General features: G+C 36.5%; 1 protein-coding gene across 5 annotated transcripts in view; it reads right to left on the bottom strand.

Moving 5' to 3' along the window:
- Positions 1–20,757, bottom strand: part of UBR1 (ubiquitin protein ligase E3 component n-recognin 1) — a 74,110-nt gene that overhangs the window by 36,238 nt on the left and 17,115 nt on the right. For 3 of the 5 annotated variants that reach the window (XM_049825907.1, XM_049825909.1, XM_049825912.1), the window contains exons 5-22: positions 16,904–17,034; positions 13,681–13,822; positions 12,029–12,091; positions 11,607–11,730; positions 9,469–9,576; positions 8,947–9,035; positions 8,032–8,130; positions 7,181–7,338; positions 6,627–6,726; positions 6,192–6,320; positions 5,169–5,349; positions 4,255–4,316; positions 3,918–4,028; positions 2,914–2,979; positions 2,635–2,736; positions 1,940–2,003; positions 1,400–1,524; positions 402–454 (exon numbers count right to left, since the gene is read on the bottom strand). In XM_049825907.1, the coding sequence (XP_049681864.1) occupies positions 402–454; positions 1,400–1,524; positions 1,940–2,003; positions 2,635–2,736; positions 2,914–2,979; positions 3,918–4,028; positions 4,255–4,316; positions 5,169–5,349; positions 6,192–6,320; positions 6,627–6,726; positions 7,181–7,338; positions 8,032–8,130; positions 8,947–9,035; positions 9,469–9,576; positions 11,607–11,730; positions 12,029–12,091; positions 13,681–13,822; positions 16,904–17,034 (1,907 nt within the window). The remainder of the gene's footprint in view (positions 1–401; positions 455–1,399; positions 1,525–1,939; positions 2,004–2,634; positions 2,737–2,913; positions 2,980–3,917; positions 4,029–4,254; positions 4,317–5,168; positions 5,350–6,191; positions 6,321–6,626; positions 6,727–7,180; positions 7,339–8,031; positions 8,131–8,946; positions 9,036–9,468; positions 9,577–11,606; positions 11,731–12,028; positions 12,092–13,680; positions 13,823–16,903; positions 17,035–20,757) is intronic. The other 2 variants (XM_049825908.1, XM_049825911.1) reach the window with 1 other exon arrangement.

Below are 20,757 nucleotides of genomic sequence, written 5' to 3'. Positions count from 1 at the left end.
AAAAAATTAACTCCCATCAGAAAGTTACAGCAAATTAGCAACTAAGTAACATCTAAAGTGATTAGGTGATGATTGTCAAAGGTACAATGAGTTGTTAAAGTTCCCAACCATCTCTGAAATAAAATAAATTTTTGAGGATTTTCCCACTGGGACTTGAGATTACTAAACTCCTGAGACTCCTCAAACTGAATTTGAATAAAGAATGGGACAAAAGGAGGGAAGCAGCACCTTCAGATATTCCATACACTTTTCTTTCCTATGCATATTTGAAAGCATACATATTTCAAGACAGCAAAATATTAGCTGAACAGAGACTGTGCAGTGCAGCTTGTTTACCCCATATAATCGAAGACATCTTATTTCACATTCAAGCTACTTACAAAACAATATTAAGAACTTACTTAAACGTAGCCACTTTATCAATTACGTTCTCCAAGCCAGTTTCATTGTTCTCCTGGTAAAAAATTTAGTTTGGGATAAATACAATGATTCAAATATCTTCAGTATTATGCTAGGTGTAACAAAAATAGACATACAGATTTAGATCAGTTCCCCAATTTGTGAATTAATATATTTTGCTCACTGTTATTCAGAAAGCAGATATTCATAGTTGACAAGTTACAAGGAAGTACCAAAGGCAAATAATACTTTCATTTAATCACGTAAAATTTTATTTATAATAGAGCCATTCTCCAGAAACAGAGCAGTGCTTTACCCAACCTCAATGGAGGGAAAAACAGAGTTTTAGTCTCTTAAAACAGTGAATGCGAGTCACCCATAATTGGTTTCTGATAACGTTCCAGGATATTTAATTTACAATAAAACTGAAGGTTGTTGCATTGAAGCCCTGAAAACTTGCACAGGCTACAAATTCTAATCCACATGCCTCCCTTTGCTTGAATTTTCAACAGTTGGAATAGAATGGCAGGGAAATCTGTGCTTTCAAATAGACCTGTACAATACTTGACTTCCAATGGATCTGCACAGGTTTAAGTGATCAAAATGACACAATTAAATTTATTGATGGTACACAGGGCAGAATGGAATCCAGCTGCATGGTCCTACAGGACCAAAAGAGAAAATAAATTTTAAAACTTTACTTTTTGAACCTAGGAGAACTACAGCTGAATATTCTAAAAAATTCCAGCTCTTCTTCAAAAAGCACAATCCCCATACAAGTCTTTTTAGATTAGACCATACTTGAATCCATGACATTTACCTTTACATCAGTAAGGTGTGTAAGCCCCTTTGTCATGCCATTTTGTAATTCTGAAACCAACATTTGATCTTTGTATCAGAAATAAAATGCTTCCACATAAAGATATGGAAGCTAAAGAAGAAAAAGACATAAAATGAGAAAAAGTAAGTTAAGGAAAAAAGTAATTAAATCATGACTCACATTTTCAGGCAAGGACTTGGTAATTGCACTATGAGCCATTGGTTCAATACATAACAGGTGGATGATTTCTCTCATGATAACATCTTCTTTTGTCACATTACTCACTCCAGGCACGTATCTTTCCCCTACCAGAGTAAATCAAAAGGAGAAGAATGGCAAATACAATAGTTATAAAACAATTCTGAATTTTGCACAGAGGTAACGCTGTTGCTGGGGTATTTCACAGTGTAAGTTTGCATTCGCTATACCAAGTGTCTAAGAGGAAAAGTGGTTTTTAGCCTAGCTTCCTAACAAAATGGGCCGAGATGCAATTTCTCTTCATATTCTACTTTAATGTCAATTATGAAGTTAACTAACGGCTTTTTTTACTGTGCAACCCCTATTGCTTCTGGTTGACAAATACTTGCGTTACTGAACCATCTATTTAAAATAGGCATTCTCCAGTACCCTCCCCATACCATCTATGTTAAAGAAAGTCATCAACCCTGCTTTGTCAAACTGTAATAATCCACTACTACAACAGAGAGAAATGAAACTTACCCACAACATAGATGAGAATCTGTAGCATCTCTTCGATTAACACGTTACATTGTTTGATCAAATCCTACAAGAATTAGTGAAACCGTTTTGAAAACAAAACAAAACAAAAACAACAACAACAAAAAAACCAAAACCAAGCAGGAAAATCTGTCAAATGACACTGAGCTCAGCCTTCAGGTGCACTACTTCACTGAAATACTGTACCGTAAGAAGAAACCTCCATTCTAACAAGCCGGAAAAAATGCCTGCGCTTGTAAAGGAGATATTATTCTGCAACTGAAGTACATGATTCACATGCAGAAAAAAGAAACAACAGCTAAAAATGTATCCCAGATGAAGGGTTATATGAAAGTTCAAGCCTCAAGAAGTAGCAGAACAATCCAAGAAACTTCCAGCCAAAATAAGAAAACATAACATGACTTAAGAGACACAAAAATTTTATACAGAAGTAATTTATATGGATTTTGGTAGATGCCCTATGAAATAAAGGTCAAAAGAGGGAAAAACCTGTTTGCTAATTTTGAGTAAGCCTCTACAAATTCCAAATACAAAATCATTTAACCACTACATCCTGTGTTGACTGACTTTTAGTGTGGTCATAAAAAATGTAGTTATCAACAGGAGCTAGTTTTTCTTATTAATGTTCCATAAACTCAAAGCAAACAAATTAATCAGCAGAAATACTTGCCACTTACCTGATCTTTGGTGGGCTTGATCTTTTTGAAAGCATCAGCAAGCTCGTATCTCTGCAGTATCAGCAGAAGGAACTGGTTTGGATCCATAAGGGATGCACCTATCTATTAAAAAAATCAAACTGATATCAACATTAGTTACTACTAGAGTTCTTCATTAATTATAAAAAATACTCTTTTACCAAGGAAAATTTTTTTACAATCATACAAATTTCATTAAAATTAAAAGAAATTCCATGAAAATTTTATTAGTCAAGCAAGTAATCATTCAGAACATAATACCTGGAGCATGATGATATCTTTATCATACATCTCTTCTCTGCATTTAACATCTTGATAATAGAATACCTGAGAAATAGGAAAACAAAATTTAAGGAGAGATCTAAAATAATGCACTATCAAATGTGCACCAGTTCATGTCTGAGGCTTTTTTAAACTGTATAGCACCTTTATTAAGTAAGGGAAAGTCCTGTGTTTCTTTCAAGACCTGTACTTTGATGGAAGTGAAAAATGTTTTTTCACGTCTCCAGAGAAAGTCTATGACATACTTCTTCATACCCCTTTCTAAGACAACATAATTTGAATGGCTGCTACTGATTAAAGTCAAAACATCCTCTTTCTCTTACCCCAGTTCTCAGAAAGACAATTCTACAGGGGGCTACCAATATCTACTTTGATCTCACCAAAGGGTCCTGTGAAAGGTAAACACATAATTTCTGTTGTCAAAGAAAAAAAAAAAAAGAAGTGATGCCAAAGTTGGCAAAATACAAGTACTTAAGTGTAGACTCTTACTTTTACCTTTACTTTTGCAACAAAAAAGCCCACAAGTCTTATAAAATGGTTTTCATGTCCAGTTATATGGCAGTCAAAAGTTTAGTATGAGATTAAAATAGTTTAGCTTTTGCATATAATGATTATCATAGACTAAGAGATACTTTTAACATTTTACGTTATAACACAGTACTAACAGTACTTACACAGCAATTTCTTTATCAGATCTGAAATTAGTTTACAGCAGACATCAGTAACATTAATACCATTTCACAGAGTCAAAAACAGTCATGAGAGATGAAAATTCCTGTCTAATATGGGGAGGCAATCCATTGATGAAGCTGGAAATAAGACTAAGTCACCTAAACTCCCACCTAGAAACTTTTCTATTTAGCCTAGGAGTGACCCCAATGACCGCTTTCTGCATTGGATGAAACCACCACTGGGAGCATTACTGAGAAACACTTTGCCTACGCCGTTAGGACCAACTCACTATTGAATACCGTGGGGAGTACCTGGCTTATCAGGGAGAGCCCATTCCTTCTCCACATCTCTGCAGCAACCTGAGCAACCAAGACAAGACATCGCAAAGGATATTCTACTAGCAGCTCCACTTTAAATTCTTCCTAGAATTAAAAAAGAAGGGGAAAAAAAAAAGAAAAAAAAAAATCAAGCAAGAATAAGTCTGTCAGAGATTTTAAAAGTTAAGTCCTAATGAACAAAGACACATTGGCAGCTGCAAATAATTTGTGTGTAGCCATGAAAGCTACAGGATATAGTTTTAGGCTTTTTCCTTCCCAGAGTATAAATTGCAAGAAGCATGGAGGGGGGCAGAACAAACCAAAAACTTACAGGAGAAACAAACTCATGCAATCTTGAGATGGTTCCAGTCTTGCTTAATCGTACATGAAGACCTACAAAACCAATAGGAAAAAAAATTAGAAAATAAATCAAAACCAGTAAAGTTTTGGTATGTTTTTTGTTGTGTTTTTTTTTTTAAAGACAGCAGATCTATTACATTTTCACAACAGTTCTTACCAGTCTTACAATCCATTATTTTATAAATAAATCTATTCATTTAATGAATTCATTGAAACCATTTGAGATGCTAAATATTATTAGCAAAATTTTAATTTCATGTTTAAATCATATGTCAGTAACAACTGGATTTCAAGACTACAAGGCTTAACAGATGGTATCTTGGTTTCAAATGATGTGATAAAGAATATACAGCTTAATAATAGCATATGATTTCATTTGTATTCTAGAGAAAGTGGCGATCACCCACTGCTGTGGTCCTTTGTATTCTGACTGGAAATCTGTCCTGGCATGCTGCAAACATGTCTTTCAGAAGGAGTATTTTAACAGTCCTAAGACATATGTGGCTGGAAATAAATTCCAGATACAGTAATAATGAACATTCATTTAGGCAAAAGAGGTAGAAATAGAAACAGAACCACATAAATTCAAATAGTCCGGAGAAAACTGAAGATGTCATTAAACCATGAAACTTTTCCTTCTCGCCTGACTTTGTCTCTCTCCTGTTTAAAAAATGTCCTCCAACCTCATTGGCAAATGTTTTTTTGAGAAAAACTTTCCCATAATGGGACATCGGGGGAACAGGATTGCCTGATAGTGAGAATGTCAGAAAGTCAGAGCGCAACTGATCTGTGAAGCACTTAATCTAAATGCTTTCCAGAGTAAAGAAATAGGGATGGATGATAAACTTAATTCAAATAGCAATTGAAACAAAACACACCACCTACCAGCAAGAGTCCTAGACAGAGGTAGATGTATGCTGACAGGATCTGCAGACACTCTGTAAGGTCTGCTCTCCAGAGTATGGCCACACAAGTGAAACACTGTCTTTTCCCGTGAGCGGCCATTCGTGCTGCACCTCATCACAGCTTTATGACATTCTCTGTAGGCCTTGAGCAACAGCTCTTCCTAGAATTTAAAATAAATGCATAGCATTATATTTAAAAATCATATATATACATGCACTAAAATTCCTCACTTGTTTTTTTTCTGACAGCATAAACAGTTACTAAAAAGCCACAATATAATTACCACTCTGTTTCTTAATACTGACAAGTACTGGACTGGAGCCGTGATGCATCCACTAAAGCTAACCGAGAATATGCTTCTGTTCAAAAAAGCTGCACTGTCAAATGCTCTAAAAATCTATGTGCTGATTTAAGCTGCAATATTTTAATATTTTGCATAGTTTGCACCCCAAATTGGATCAAGAAGCTCCTGAACTGCTATAGTTCTTCCTTTCTCTCCCTACTGAAAAAAAACCAAACAAAAAACCAACACAAAATGAAACCCACTTCAAAATATCTTTAAGTTAACATATCATACAATTTCCTCCCTTCCTCCAGCACAGGGACGAGTTCCAGCACTGATTAAGACTACTAACAGTGCAATTACACAATTAGCGCAAAGTTTCTGCAGTCCACTTTTACAATTAAAAATGAACACCATGTGCTTCAGAACCTTAAAACTTGACAGTGATACCATGAACCTAATGCTCAAAATCTTTAATTGAGATGTATTTTCTCTTTATGATTTGCCTAACACCCTGTGCAGCTTTGTCAGCTAGATGATTACATTCTTCTGACTTCCCATCTCTCTGCCACACCACAGATGAATTATTTCAGATTCTTTTTTTGTGGAGATCTGTACTGAACAATAGTGAGCTTTTTTAAAAAGCTGCTATTGAAAAGCACTCAGGAATATTCCTAAAAGGCACACATGTAAGAAACCCAGACAACTGATATACTTACATCACAGGCACACCACTCCTGGAACATCAAAAGAATGTTCTTGAGTTGCATCTGTATAGCAATAGCTGCTTCCCAGTCAGGGTCCACCTCAATGTGCTGACCAATCTGTCTTTTTATTTCCTCCATTCCCTGAAATGGAGATGCCACAAAATACTCAAGCTAAATCAGTGATCACAGACTTAAAACAACAAAAAAATCCATAAGCAAATGGTAAAATATAGGTTGTTCAGATACATGTAGCTAAAATTGATGAATATTACTTCTATAAAGTAAACATTACTTTTTCACCCACCCAAGACAGGGATTGAAGAATTTACCATCTTAATTGCATGTTTATATCCACAATATTGCTATGGACAAAAAGACGAGCAAATAAAAGTGCTATAAAATCTTTATTACAGCATATTAGAAAGAAATTATTTAAATGTGTTGTACCTGCATGCAAGTTAGGATCCTTAGGAATGAAACAAATCCTTCTAAAAACCGCTCCCTCAGACGGTCTGTCCATAATGTGGGTTTGCTGACTAAGACATACCTGTTCCAAAAGAAAACATCACCTTTTGCTCAGACTTGTCTTCTGCTTATGCTTGTATTTAAAGTGTTCTTTATATTAAAATAATCAACTGCATCATCACATTACATCATCCTCCCCACCTCAAACTTCTCTTAAAATTTTCACCAAACACTAGAGTTGCTTGATGCAACTGCATCACTTGATATTAATAGATTTTTTTAATTCCAAGGTATTTGGGGTGGTATGCTTTTACATTATTCCATTTATTAGAGTAATGAGTGGAAAATGCTATGCAGATGAGGATTATACAGCTTTCCCAGAATGATAATGAATAGAAACCAAGTTTCCCATACGGTCCTACAGTAGGTTTGGGTTTTTTTTTAAAGCAGTTTTATCATCAGATTCCTGAATTGAAACACCTTATCCTACTGCCAATTTTCTAAGAATTACTCTAGCTTCTCAGCTTTACACTTACCTGAGGTCATATATTACTGCATATACCCGGTTCAGTTTGTCCTGACTGTAACCTTGAAAGTTGAACTTGTCATTTTTGTCTAGGTACTCTGGAAGCACTTCTAGGAGTGTCTCTGTAATGGTGGTGATTACATTTTGCTCTTCAATAAGATGTCGGGCCTGCAAGAATAAAATTAAAAATTTTTCTTTCTATTTTTGTTGAAAAGAACTGTCAAAATAATTTTTCCTTGGAAACCAGTCTTTTTCATTAGAAATTATTTTAAGCATTTCCAAAGAGTCCAAGCTACAAAGACTCCCATAGTATTCACTATGTACAAACACAATTTCTATCTACTTCGCATGTTTGTTCACTCTGACAGCTTCAATGTAACAGACATGCTATTTTTTCCAGAAAGTTCATGTAGAAAAGGACTTCTACATTAGTATTTCAGGCAAGAAACATAATCTTTAAAACCTACGAGTATACTTCCCCCAACCCCCACAGGGTTTAACAATATTTCACCCCCACAAAGACATTTAACCATTTTTTTTGCCCCTCCCCACAAGTTTTTAAAGTTACATAAGAAGGTATATGTGAACAGTAAATGAACACAGCAAGTTAATGCAGAGAATGATGCTGCCTAAAATGTCTTTAAATTTCTTTAAGTTTGCGTTCCCTCTATCTTCTGTAATGAATTTTCACATAAACTCAAGCTCCTGCTTTCATATTGACCATAACAAATCTCAGAATCATTCATTTTCAACTCAGCAATGTATAACGACTCTCTGCCAAGTACAGCAGTCTGCAAAGGTGGTACTGCTAGCAATTCTCAAATTTATTTTACATTTCTAGCAGAGACAGGCTGTACATACCAGAGTAGGTACAGTGAACATCTGAACCGAGAGTGCTGTCACAGAAAGAACTCTGTCATGATCATCACTGATGTATTCTTTTTGCAATGCCTTGTAATACTAGGAAAAAAGAATATTGGGGAAATTAAATAAATAAAACAAGTGTTAATGAGGAATGTTTACTTTTTTATTTGCAAGAATTACATCTTAAAGTCCTTCTTTCTTTCTAATAGAAGCAGTTCAAACAACAAAACCAGCACAATCTCCTCAATGCACCAAAGCAATCAAATATGTGCCCCACTGCCTTAATACTGAAGATGAGCACAAATTTAACTGTTCTGCCAGATTGGAACAAAAATATTTTTTTTCCTACAACAAATCTTCCCCAAGAAAAGAAATTAAATATCTGAAAACAGGATCCATAAGGACATTAACTTAGTATAAAACAAGTCTTCCTCCTGTGGTGAACTGCATGGATAGTTATTCAACAGCTGTCTGTAAAAGATGTGTACAATGAGTAATGTAATTTTTTGTCTGCTTTCAGTCCAGAGAAAACCATGAAGTGTCAGTCACCTTTATCAGGATTAAAAAGTCTCACCCTAAAACAAAAAACACTTGGTCTCATGTTTTGTATATTTCTTAACTATTGTATCTAATTTTTAAAGAGAAAGACCAGTTTCAGTTGCAGTTCATCTGCCATTTCAAAAGATACATAGAATACTAACAATACTGCATTCAAAATGAGCATATCTACCTACATGATCATAAGGAACAAACCAATGACATTGGAATTAATGCAGTCTACAAAGGCTGAGCTAGTTGTTGAAGCTCTGCTTGTTGAAAATTCATTATTTATATTGAAAAAATTTTCAGGTTTAGGGGAAGTTTTACAAAGCTAGTAAAAATTCATGGCATAAAAAACAAATAAACATTTACCTTCACAAATTCCACAGCAAAAAGTTTTTTGTATTCCATTTCCATGAAAAAACTACTGAAGATAAGTTCATGAAGAACCTTCCTTGCCCCTGTGAAGAGCCAATACAATGCACATCACTATCGTACTAAGATGCAGCTTTTTGTGGAAAAGAGGAATAGATTATTAAATTAAAAACCATTAAAATCCTTTAAATGGTAACAAAGTATATGAACAAAGTTATTATTTTTTTATTATTATTTTTAACATTTGTTGGTATGTATTTAAAACAGAGGGTAAGCACCAAGTCACTCATAGTCAGGCTACATCTTGTGGAAAGGTTCTTCAACATACATAAAGCAGGAAAAACTCAGGATGCAGATACATACACAAAATATCAATTATCTCAGACATAAAAATAAAGGCTGTATAAAAACCATAATAGAAAAATTATACAGAAATGTAACTCCATCTGCATAGCACTTATTTACTTTTACACATTTGTTACACACATGAAAAATTAATTTGCCTCTGGATACACAAACCTTTATGAAGTTTTGCATCCCATAGCATCAACTTGCTTATGAAGCACGGCTTTTCAGATCCAGCTTCCTCTTTGAGACATATTTGACAAAAGATCTGGCGAAAGTCACCTAGAGGGATAAAACTATTCATTTGTACAAGAATGCTTTGATAATTAAATGATACAAGCCAACAATGAGAATTACAGAATTCTGTTCTTTAAAAAAAAAAGGAAGGAAAAAAGAAGGCACTTAAGTATTAATTATTTTTTAACAAAGTTTCTTCTCAGTGAACATACTCCCACATACTCTCTCCTTACTTATTTCTTCCTATTATTCTTACCTACTTTATTTAATAAATCCAGTGATGCAGAAGAGTATTTTAAAATGAAAAGCATTTAGACAGTTTTGCAAAGCAGATCCATAAGAAGAGTCCACTATGTCAGCACAGAAACAAAAAGGCTAGGCAAGTCTATGCTGGTCCCTGCCTTGGGCCCTGAAAGTCAGCCTTTTGTAGAATTTCAGAACATTATTTTGTATTTTCTTGTACCTGTCAGTAAATACAGTATTTGCTGAAGCAGTTTTGGGGATCAACATATCAGAGTCACTCATGGGTACCAACATTCAGAAATGAGCTTTTACATTACTCATTTCAAATGGAAAAGTAGAGTGCCATGAATCAACCTCCTGACAACTTGGAAATAACAGAATTGAAAGCTTCTTGATCAGTGTTCTACCACTTGAAGCAAAACCAGGAAAAGGGAACCACCAGACCACCAAAAAGTTCCAGCTGAGTACAGAATATCAGGCTCTTCAAGCACCTACATATATAATGCAGAAGAACATGGACTGGAAAGTTAGACTTCAATCTTTGTGCTTGAGACTCTCATAAAACATAAAGTATCAGTTAACCTATAACAATTTCCTAAGCCAAAATGCTACACCCAACATGGAAGACTCCTTTTTAGTTTTAGCTTATCTCTCAGCTAAAGAAGTAATGCTTAAAAACCTAAAATTTGGGGGATTTGCTGGGGCACTGACACTGACTTGTCTATACTCACACAGTCAACAGCTGAATAATTAGCTGTCAGTTGGCATTTCAAATAAAGTAATAAAATAAAATTGCAAATAATAAGAAAAGTTGTCCAGGAGAAGAAATGCGTATAAAAATCAAACTTTCACTAGAAACCTTGAAATAAACCACACAGTCAAAAACTTGTACCAATTAAAAGAACTGAGGAACTCAGACCAGCAAGAAAACACCATCAGTGAAATAAATACAAAGTTGAAAAACAGAAAGCTAAAATTTGTAAAATATTGTAAAGAATTAAAAAAAGGTACAATTCTGATATCTGTATTTCAAGGGAAATATTGGAAAGTAAGTGTTTGGAAAAAAAAAGATAAGAAATTCCCTTTATTATCCAAGCTTAACAAAAGAGGCTGAAGCAGGCCAACAGATTTACCCTATCAAGGAGGAGGATAAGCAGCAAGTAGAGCTTAATATATGCGTATTTGTATGGTGAAAAGAAATTTTATAATGTCTTTAGTTTGCCAAAACACAGGCATGACAAAACCCAGTAACAGAAATCAAAATTAGGTTGATTCAGAAGTCGTCTTTAAAACCATGAGCATCATCAAACACCAGAACAATGTCTGAAAGTTGAAAATAGACTTCCCACTACTGGACGGATTTTTAATTTAAGACTTTTGTTTGTTTGTTTTACTGAAACTGTCTAATTAACAGCAACTATCAAATCTGAAGCAGGAATTAATTCAGGCAGAGGATGTATGCTTTCACTGATCAAGATGTTCTGCAGCTTTCCACCAGCACTGGGAAGAGCAGCTTTTAAGCAAAGTCGTCACTGAAATAGGGCATGTGATGCTGAAACTGAGGATAAAAAACTTCTAGAGGAACAGACAGAGCTCAAGCAGGGAAAGACATTTATTTTAACAAGAAGGAACAGAAAAGTACTGCTATTTGTAACCATACTGATGGATATCAGCATCCATACTACTGTATTATTTATTTACTAATTCGGAGGAATGGGAATGTATTTTAATAAGGGAGTATCATATATAACACTGCTAAAGACATTTTTTGAGAGAACTAGTCATTCAAACACTGACATAGCATTATCGTAACATAAATCCATTCTGCTTACTTGAATAGCTCATGAGTTTATTCAGCCAAGAACCAAGGCGCAAGGCAAACTTCTGGTGAGCCATAACATCAGCATGCAGAACCTCCACGTGAAGTGGTCGTTGAGAAACGTTTTCAGAATGCCTCTAGGAGTCAGGTAAGTATTAGTAGGTATAAAATAAAGGTAACATGAATTTTCATATTTGTCTTCAACACCCACTACATCTCCCAAGCATAAAAAGAAATCAGTTTCACGTTTTATTTCTGAAAGTATCTACCTATACCAAATGTGGTAGAGTAAATTCAATTTCAAAAAGTTCACAGGCAAGTTATAAAAGTCTATGAAGTACTAAGTTAAAGACTGTACAGCAGACAAGTAAGTCTTCAGTATTAATAATTACAAGGTTGGTTTTTTTAAATGAGAAAGATATTTTAGGAAGTTACCTTGATTTCTTCTTTTGCTTCCTGACAAGAGGCATAATGTCCTGCCTTAACAGCTCTACGACCCTGTTTAAAGACAATATTGACCATGAGACCAACAAAAAACAAAACAAAAATGTTACAAGCCTGACCTTTGCTATGTTTTTTACACACAAAAGAAAAACAAGGACCAACATCAGTCATGGTGCTTTTAGACATCTAGAAGCAAATTAACATAATTATCTTTAGAAAAAAGCTATTTTAATTAAATTAACAACAGAACAACTAAGTACAGTCTGAGTATCTTAATATTATTAGATAAGGAAAATTCATGTACACATTAAAACAGATGAGCGGGATTTCCACAGAATACTTTAAATACAAACCATATCAACTTTCTTCCTGGCACAAAGTACACTCCTCCTGAATTGCTTTTCTACAATCTTTCCTACTATTTCTTACTTCCGTATATGAAATACCAGGGTATGTCATACATGTGGGTTTGATAGCTCTTTCAATAAAACCAGGAACAGGGTGAGCTTAGATCTCAAATTCCACCCAAAGGGAATCAGAGGTATGGGCTTCCAAAACAAGCTCTCCACACAGCAGAATTTCACACAAGAAGAGAGGAAGCAGCTGTATGTTGTGGAACCGTTATAATTAAACCAATACAACCTAGTCCTGTGCTGTAGCAGGTGCTTTGTAAAATGAAGTCTGATCAACTCTGGATCTAAAATTTAGATTTCAGTCAAAAGGAACCTTCATAATGAAAACCTTTAAAAGTTACTCTATAAACATGCATGTATATACATATTTTACAAAACCTGCAACTGCAGGACAAGACTTGTAATTACCCAAGACTGACACTACTAACTAAATACAACTAAACTTTCATTACCTGAACAAAGAGAAACACAAAAAGAAAACACAGTTTTTACAGATTAAAAAAGGATTCAAATAATAGTAAGATGTTTTATATGTAAATACACAACAAATACATATACAGCTATAGACAAAGTTTCTCTGTGTGCTAACAAGTAAGTTTTGTACTTCTGTGAAGTGAAAAAAATATGGTTGCAATTAAGATAATTCAAACTCTGATCATGCTTATTTCCCCCCCAGTGGAAAAAAAAAAATTACATTTCTAGTGTAAGGTCTTTACATGGGACATTAGTTTGAAAAATGAAGTAGTAAAATTGCCAGGTTCACCCACATTCCTTCATGGGTTCTTCCTGGTTTCATTTTGCTTAGTTTGAAGTTTTAAGATTTTCATCTGAAGTCTGAGCCAGAAGAAGCACTAACTCTTGCAAAATGCAAGGTATGTTTCTGATTAAATATAACTAAATATGCATATTGCTGACTTAGTATTTTTCTGAAAAATATACATTAAAATAAAACATTAATCTCGGCTAAGAACAAAAAAAAAAAAAGGTAAAGCAAACATGCCAAACATGAAAGGAGCAACTTCAGATAAACCAACTCTTCCCCTTTGCAAGAAACTGCATCTTTGTACTGAAGAAAAAAATTAATACTGTTTAAAAACTTTCTTGAAGCAAGTGCTTTCTCTCTCCTCAAGCTCCAGCATCTCAGAAACAAAGATTCTATGATCAAGAGACTATAATAGCACTTATTAATGATTAAAAAGTTACTTTCTCCCATATCCAGAATGCACTAACCTCTTTATCTATGGCAGTAGTATGCAACTGGGCTTCACCGAGTTCACAGCCAAGTGCCCTTTGCAGGCTATAGATGACATGATCGTAAGAATGATGTTCATCATTGAAAAGGACACAGTAGTAGCTGTCTACCTTCTCTCTACTAGGAAAAAGCCAACATATCACACAAATGAAAATAAAATTGTAAGTAGCGTCCTATCCAATACAAGCAACAGCTAACTTGATAGCTTGAGAGAAACATCAAATACAAAAAAATTATACAAGAAAATTAAGAATGTTCTTTATGTCAGAGACACACACCCCTCACCATCTATGCCAGAAAAAGCCACAGAAACCATGTACCAAATACAAAGGAGATTTTAAGTTATTTGATTATTCCATTATTATTTCCCCTCTCTGCTGTTTTATGATGCCACTTGTCTTTTTAACTGACAACAGTCTTTTTCAATTTTCATAGAATCATAGAATAGTTTGGGTTGGAAGGGACCTTTAAAAGGGACATCTTCAACTAGATCAGGTTGCTTCCTTGTCCCTGAGGGCAGTTTCCCAGGGGGTCCTGTCAACTAATTCCTTGAAGAGATGGAAGCTTTCTTTTCTAAAATTCAGTGTCCTGACTTTACTCTTCCCCTGATCCATATCCCTCAGGACTGTGAACCCCACCAGTGCATGATCACTGCAGCCCAGGCTGCCTCCAATCTTGACATCAGCAATCAGCTTATTTCTGTTGGTGACCAACAGGTCCAGTATCACAGCCCCGCTGGTAGGGCTATCTATTACCTGACTTAAGAAGTTAACCTCAATGCATTCCAGGAGTCTCCTGGATTGCCTACAGCTCGCCATGCTACCTTCCAGCAGATGTCAGGGTGCTGAAGTCCACCAGCAGGACAAGAGCCTGCTAGCACGATGTCTCCTGTAGCTGGAGTAAGAAGGTTTCGTCAAGAGGCTCCCCTTAATTGAGCGGGGTCTGTAGTAGACACCGACTGCAAGGTTCCCTTTGTTGCCACGGTCTCTGATTCTTACCCATAAGCTTTCAACCTGCTCATGGCTATTCTTCAGAGACAGATCTTCAAACTCTATCCAGTTCTTGATGTAGAGGGCAACGCCTCTGCCCCTCCTTCCTTGCCTCTCCCTTCTGAACAGCCTGTAGCCATTGATAGCCACAATCCAGTCATGCGATTCATCCCACCAAGTTTCAGTAATGACAACTAGGTCATAGCTTTCTAGCAGCATGGTGGCTTCCAACTCCTCCTGTTTGCTGCCCTTGCTGCGTGCATTGGTGTAGAGGCACTTCAGCTGGGCTGTTGGCCATGTCACCTTCTTAGAGGAACAACCCTTAATTCCTTTGAGGTATTTCCCTGGTGTTTCCCTGTTGGCTCCTATTACCTCAGGAGCCCCTGGCTCATCTCTGTAAGACTTCAAGTGTGCTCCAGTGTACCCAGCATGTCTCAGAGCAACAGGCTGAGGGCCCTCGCTAGCACCCCATCCCTCTAACCTTGGCGTGTCATCCCACAGCTTGCCACGGGCGAGCCTGATATTATCCCCATCCCCATTCAAGTCTAGTTTAAAGTTCTGTCAATGACCCCACTAGCCCATAAGCAAAGACCAACCCTCTTCTCCCTTTGGGAAAGGTGAATCCCATCTGACACCAGCAAGTCTGGTGCCATGTAGGCCATCCCATTATTGAAAAACCCAAAATTGTGGTGGTGACACCAGCCACAGAGCCATGTATTAATAGACTGGGTCCACTTGTTTCTTCCAGTATCGCTGCCTGCAACTGGAAGAACAGAGTCAAAAATAACCTGTGCTCCAGATTCCCTTACCAACCATCCCAAGGCCCTGAAGTCTCTTTTGATCACCCCTGGACTATGCGTTGCAGCTTCATCACCACCCACATGGAAAAGCAGTAATGGGTAATAGTCCAAGGGCCATACCAGGCTAGGAAGTTTCCTAGTAATGTCCTTAACCCGGGCCCGGGGATGCAGCAGACTTCCCTAAGAGGAGGGTCCATCTGGCATATTGGACCCTCTGTCCTACTCAGAAGGGAGTTGCCTACAGCTATAACCTGTCTTTTCTTCCTCGTGGAGGTGGTTATGATACAGGGGGTAGGCCCTTCTGACCTTGGCAACACCTCTGGTATAGATGGACCGTCATCCACACCATCCATTGACTGGCCTTCCACATCCAGAGCCTCATACCTATTGTACAGAGGCACGTGGGCAGGCAAGGTGGGCCAGGAGGGGGTTCGTCTACCATCCTGAGTGTGGACTTTCCTCCATTCACTCCTTTCCTTTAAGCTACTGCCTTCAGCCTGGTTGGGCGAGGATACAGGATCCCTTGATCTTGTTTTTTTTCTGGTGGCTGTTCCTGTTTCTGTCTTAGGAAGGGCAGAGCATGGTTTCACCAGTCTATCTCTTTCTCAGATTCCCTGATGCTCCTTAACCTTTCTACTTCCTCTCACAGCTCCACCACCAGGCTGAGCAGACTATCCACCTGGTCACACCTGACACAACTGTTCTCACTACTGCCATCCATTACCAGTGAAAGGCCCCAGCACTCTCTGCAGCCTGAGACCTGGACAGCTGCATGTTTTCATGGGAGCTCTGGGTTGCCACATCCATTCTGGTGAGTGAATAGGACATAGCTCTCCACCAGATGGATACCATAGCTAAGCTCCTTCTGAGAGGGTGGTAACCACCAGCTGAACTCACCTCTTGAGCTGGTAGGGTGACTACACACAAACTGCCGCGCCAAGTCCTGGCTGGCATGCCAGCGCTCTGTTTGCCTGTTCTGTTTGCAGAAGTCCTGGTAGCTAGTGCTTCCGAGGCTGCTTTTTATAGGTGTGGGGGTGGTAGGGGTTGCTCTGGCAATGCCCAGGCCTCATCAGCATCTCCCACAAGAGCTGCCAGTTCCTGGCAGGCCTCTCCGCTGCTCTGGCGTTTCCTTGCCTCCGGAAAACCCACTGTGTGCCAAGTTCTGCCACTCCACTGCAGATCGGGCCAACTCCGGAGCAGCTCCCCTTGTCGACTGATGGAGCACAGTCACGCACTATTTTTCCCATGAAGTATCAAAAGCTTTTCTCTATATAACTGTAGGTCAAAAATGCTACAGGACTCTTTACAGGGATTTTGGCACTAATATGTTTGCATGAGTGTAAGAATATCACAGGCAAAATTATTACCAAAGTTTCTAATGCCTTGAAGAGAAAGTTGGAAATACTCCCTACCTAATTGTGAGCTCCGGAGGCAGTTCCTTTTCCTCTTCCCATATAAGCATATCTACCATGTATTTTATCACAGAAGGAAACACCCTCCTAGAGTGCTCCATAATTTCTTCATTCAACTGACATTCAGAATTCTGTAAAACAGGAGATAATATTAATATGGAAAAGAAATTTAAAAAATTAAAAGATTGGTAGAACACCTTATTACTATATTTGTTTCAGGAAGTTAGCCTTTTCTTGATTTTCAAGCAAATTAATCTCACCTAATTTCTTGTCTTCAAAATTATTTCATCCCAAGGGTTTTCGGCAGTATTCCAACAGTTTCACCTACTTTTTTTTATTCCCTACATCCCGTTTTTATCTAGGAACAGACTACAAAAGGCCTCACCAAATGTGTTAGGACACTTCAATGTTGTTTTTTTTTTAAACTTAAGTTTATAAAAAGCTGGTTAATAGCTTTCCGTACACCTGGAGATATTAAAAGTTTGCAGTCCAGACCAAAATTCTTCCCCTGCATTGCTTGCTCATCGGTGTGAGTATTCTGTCAAACATTTATGACACTCCTTGAACAGAATCATCCAAGGTAACCTAAATCTGTTCTTTTCAGAGGTCCCATCCCAGATCTAGAAATCATTCAAAATATCCCTGTGAACTGACATATTCCCCATCCACCCAGATAAAGCTCATTAAATGAATTGTCTACATCATATAATATTATTAATCCTTTCCATAAGCATTTAAGCAGGAGAGAAATTAAGGTCATAAGCAAAGAAAATCATTGCCAAATCTGCACTTAAGAACGAAGCAATCAATATTCAGGTACAAGACATAGATACATTGCAATGACATGGTGTGAAAAGAGGGCTTTAATCCAAAGGCCCTGATGACCTTTTCCACATACCAACTTCCTTTCAGCATATGCATATATAAATGGTATATAATGTTGCTATTAATGTTAATGCAACCGAATCCAGTGATTTCATACACAAATATGACACAGAAACAGAGGCTGATATTCTCCAGGGTATTTACACAAAGTTTCCTATAACTTTAGGATCACCCAAACTGCCTACAAAATCTAAGTATGTATGTGTTTGCCAGAGTGAGAAAAACATGAGAAACAAAGATGCTTTCCAAGACTAAAGCTTTTCACATGTGACTTTTAATCCCAAAGTACTAAGGGCACTCACCTCTGCAATACACAACCTGACATGTTAAATATAAAAGAACCGAAAGAGTGATGTGTTTAATATAGCTAAGAATCATGTTTGTGAAAAATTCTTAAATCAACTATACTCACATTTATCAAGCAGATTGCTTAAAAAAAATAATAAAACAACAAAAAACTAAATACCAACAAAACCAAACCCCAAGTAAAATCATGTTGTGTCCATATGATGGAAAAGCTAAAAAGGTAGTAGAAGAGAAGTAAAAATGCGTTAACATGACCAATTGCTTCCAAAGCTCTGAACAACAGTTTTCTGACCCGATAAGCATTAGAAGAATAATTTGGAGTCAAACATTCAATCTAAAACATCTGCCAATGAAATCATGGTCTATAAATATCACTGTGTGTACATAATTTTGGATAAGCTTGTGGTAGATCTTGGTAATTAAGAATGTAAATGTCTGGGGTAATTATTTTTTTCCTCAGACTGACAAAGCTATCATCATCTTAAAGTTTGGAGCAGAATGAAAAAAACTATAGTGCTAAGAATAGTCTAATTGAACTGAGTTGTAAATATACTAAATTTTTTTCCAGTATTTCTTAAGAGTTTGGCTTTTTAAGTATTAATGTTTGTTAAGCAAAAATGATAGAGCTGGAGGAAAATGCAGAGCCATGCAAAGATACTCCAAACAAGAACCTTGTAGTAAGACATGCTGCTCTCCTTCAGTCTGTAGAAGAAATCAAAGGAAACCACATCAAAGGATTTATAAATTATTAAAAATGGGGATTGTACTCATACAAATTGTGAAAAGTTAAATGATGCAATGCCAGCTCCAGTGCTACCCACATTAATATAAGTCACAGTAAAATGAAATTAAGATACATCTAATGTAGACTGAAAGGGTAAAAATAAAATTGCCTTAGAACTATGCCCAAAAATGTGTAATTATTTAAGCTTCAGGTAAAGCTTCAGAAAACAAAATTGCAGAAGACTGAAAAAAGTATGTTTAGATATCAAAGTTTAAAAATAACTAACAACCAAATTTATTTTTTTTTTTTAAAGCAAATGTGCCTGGGAAGTATTTTTATGTCATCTCAGACATGAATTCTTAAAGTTATCTGGTTTTAAGGACATATTTAGGCAAAAAGGTTTTTATTTTTCTGGCATAGTGAAGACATTAATTTGGAAGCAATAGGGAACAGATGACTCCTAAAAGCCTGGAGTGTGGATTCTAAAATGAAGGATTGCCTTTCTGAGCCCCATATTACATACATGCCACCAGGTTTTGTAAATATCTCCTCATTGTAATTTTTTTTTTTTTTTTTTTTTTTAAACTAAGGTTTAAATAGGATTTTTTGTAAGGGTACTGTATTTTACTAATGCTCACCTCATTTCAGAAAGGCTAAAAACTCTGGTGCTTATCTTTAATGTTGTAGACTGAAATCTGTCCTCTACTAAGGGCTCATTTTTAAAAGGAGGTCATTCTGTAAATCAAAGTCTAAACTTAATCTACCTTTTAAAAATAGCAGCCAGTTCCCAAGCACATTTTTACCATGTTCTGCATAGCAGACAAACATACTGCAAACATATCCCTCCTCTTATTTGCTCCCACCTGATCAGAGTAAGTTTATAAACACCCTAGCATGATATATCCTTTGCACTTAAGAGTAATTAAAGGAATACTGGTCAGGGCCATCCAGAAAAGAGTGTTTTTTGTTTGACAAGCATGTGATAGACTTCTATTCTATCAGAAAACATGCTGGAAAAGAAATACGCAAGATGCAAAGTGCATTTAGAACAGACAACTCATTTCTTTTAGTAAGTGCTATATGCTGAAAAAATTCCGACATTATGAATGTCCTTGATTCTCAAAACGGAGAACAAACTATGAGGTAATTCAAACACCAACAAGCCTCTTTGTCATAAAAAATCCCTGACAGACAAGTCTTTTATTAAAAAAGGAAGATGGTCATGTAATGCAATCTACCAAATAGTTAAATATAGTATATATATTAATATACTGATGCATTTTATTGTTGTAGTGGTTGTACTTCTGCCCTTTTACTAGAGAGTCTACATAGACTGACTGCATAATAACTACATATATTGTTATGAAAAAGATGTTCTAAAGGAAAGGGAGGTAAAAAGCAGAATATACTTTCAGAGGTGCAAAAATCAGACCTGTGTGATCAAAACCTATACCTTGCAGAGAAACAGGTTCCCCAGCAGGAAGTAAACATTTCATAAACCATTTTAGGGACTCTGGTCAGAGTTGTTGGAACCAAAAAATACTATTATTCTCAAAAGTAAAGTGCTGAAACAACTGTTAGAAAATCTCATACAGAGACCTAAATTTTAAAGCTGGGAGATACAATCTATTTTGTTTAGAATCTTTTTGTTAAAAGTTCTTACTGTGCCTCATGGGTCCACATTCATCCTGGTATCTGTGTAAATGTTTTTGAAAGCCATCACAGGTGAAATCCATAATGTATGCTAGCTACTGTCTGTAAGACAAACTGGACAAACTGCTCAGCTGAGATATAAGTAATATACTTACCTAGGAGCAATGAAGATGCTTTGGCTGGAAACACTTAATTTTCAAGTGGAAGAAGCCTTAATTCTCAACTGAGTCCTGAATGTTTTGTCTTAAGACCATTCCTAAATTCTCTTCATGATATGATAAGGACC

Source organism: Accipiter gentilis, chromosome 22 (genome assembly GCF_929443795.1).
Source record: "Accipiter gentilis chromosome 22, bAccGen1.1, whole genome shotgun sequence".
NCBI lineage: Eukaryota > Metazoa > Chordata > Aves > Accipitriformes > Accipitridae > Astur > Astur gentilis.
The sequence above is the reverse complement of the archived record's forward strand: the minus strand, read 5'-3'. Positions and strand labels throughout refer to the sequence as shown.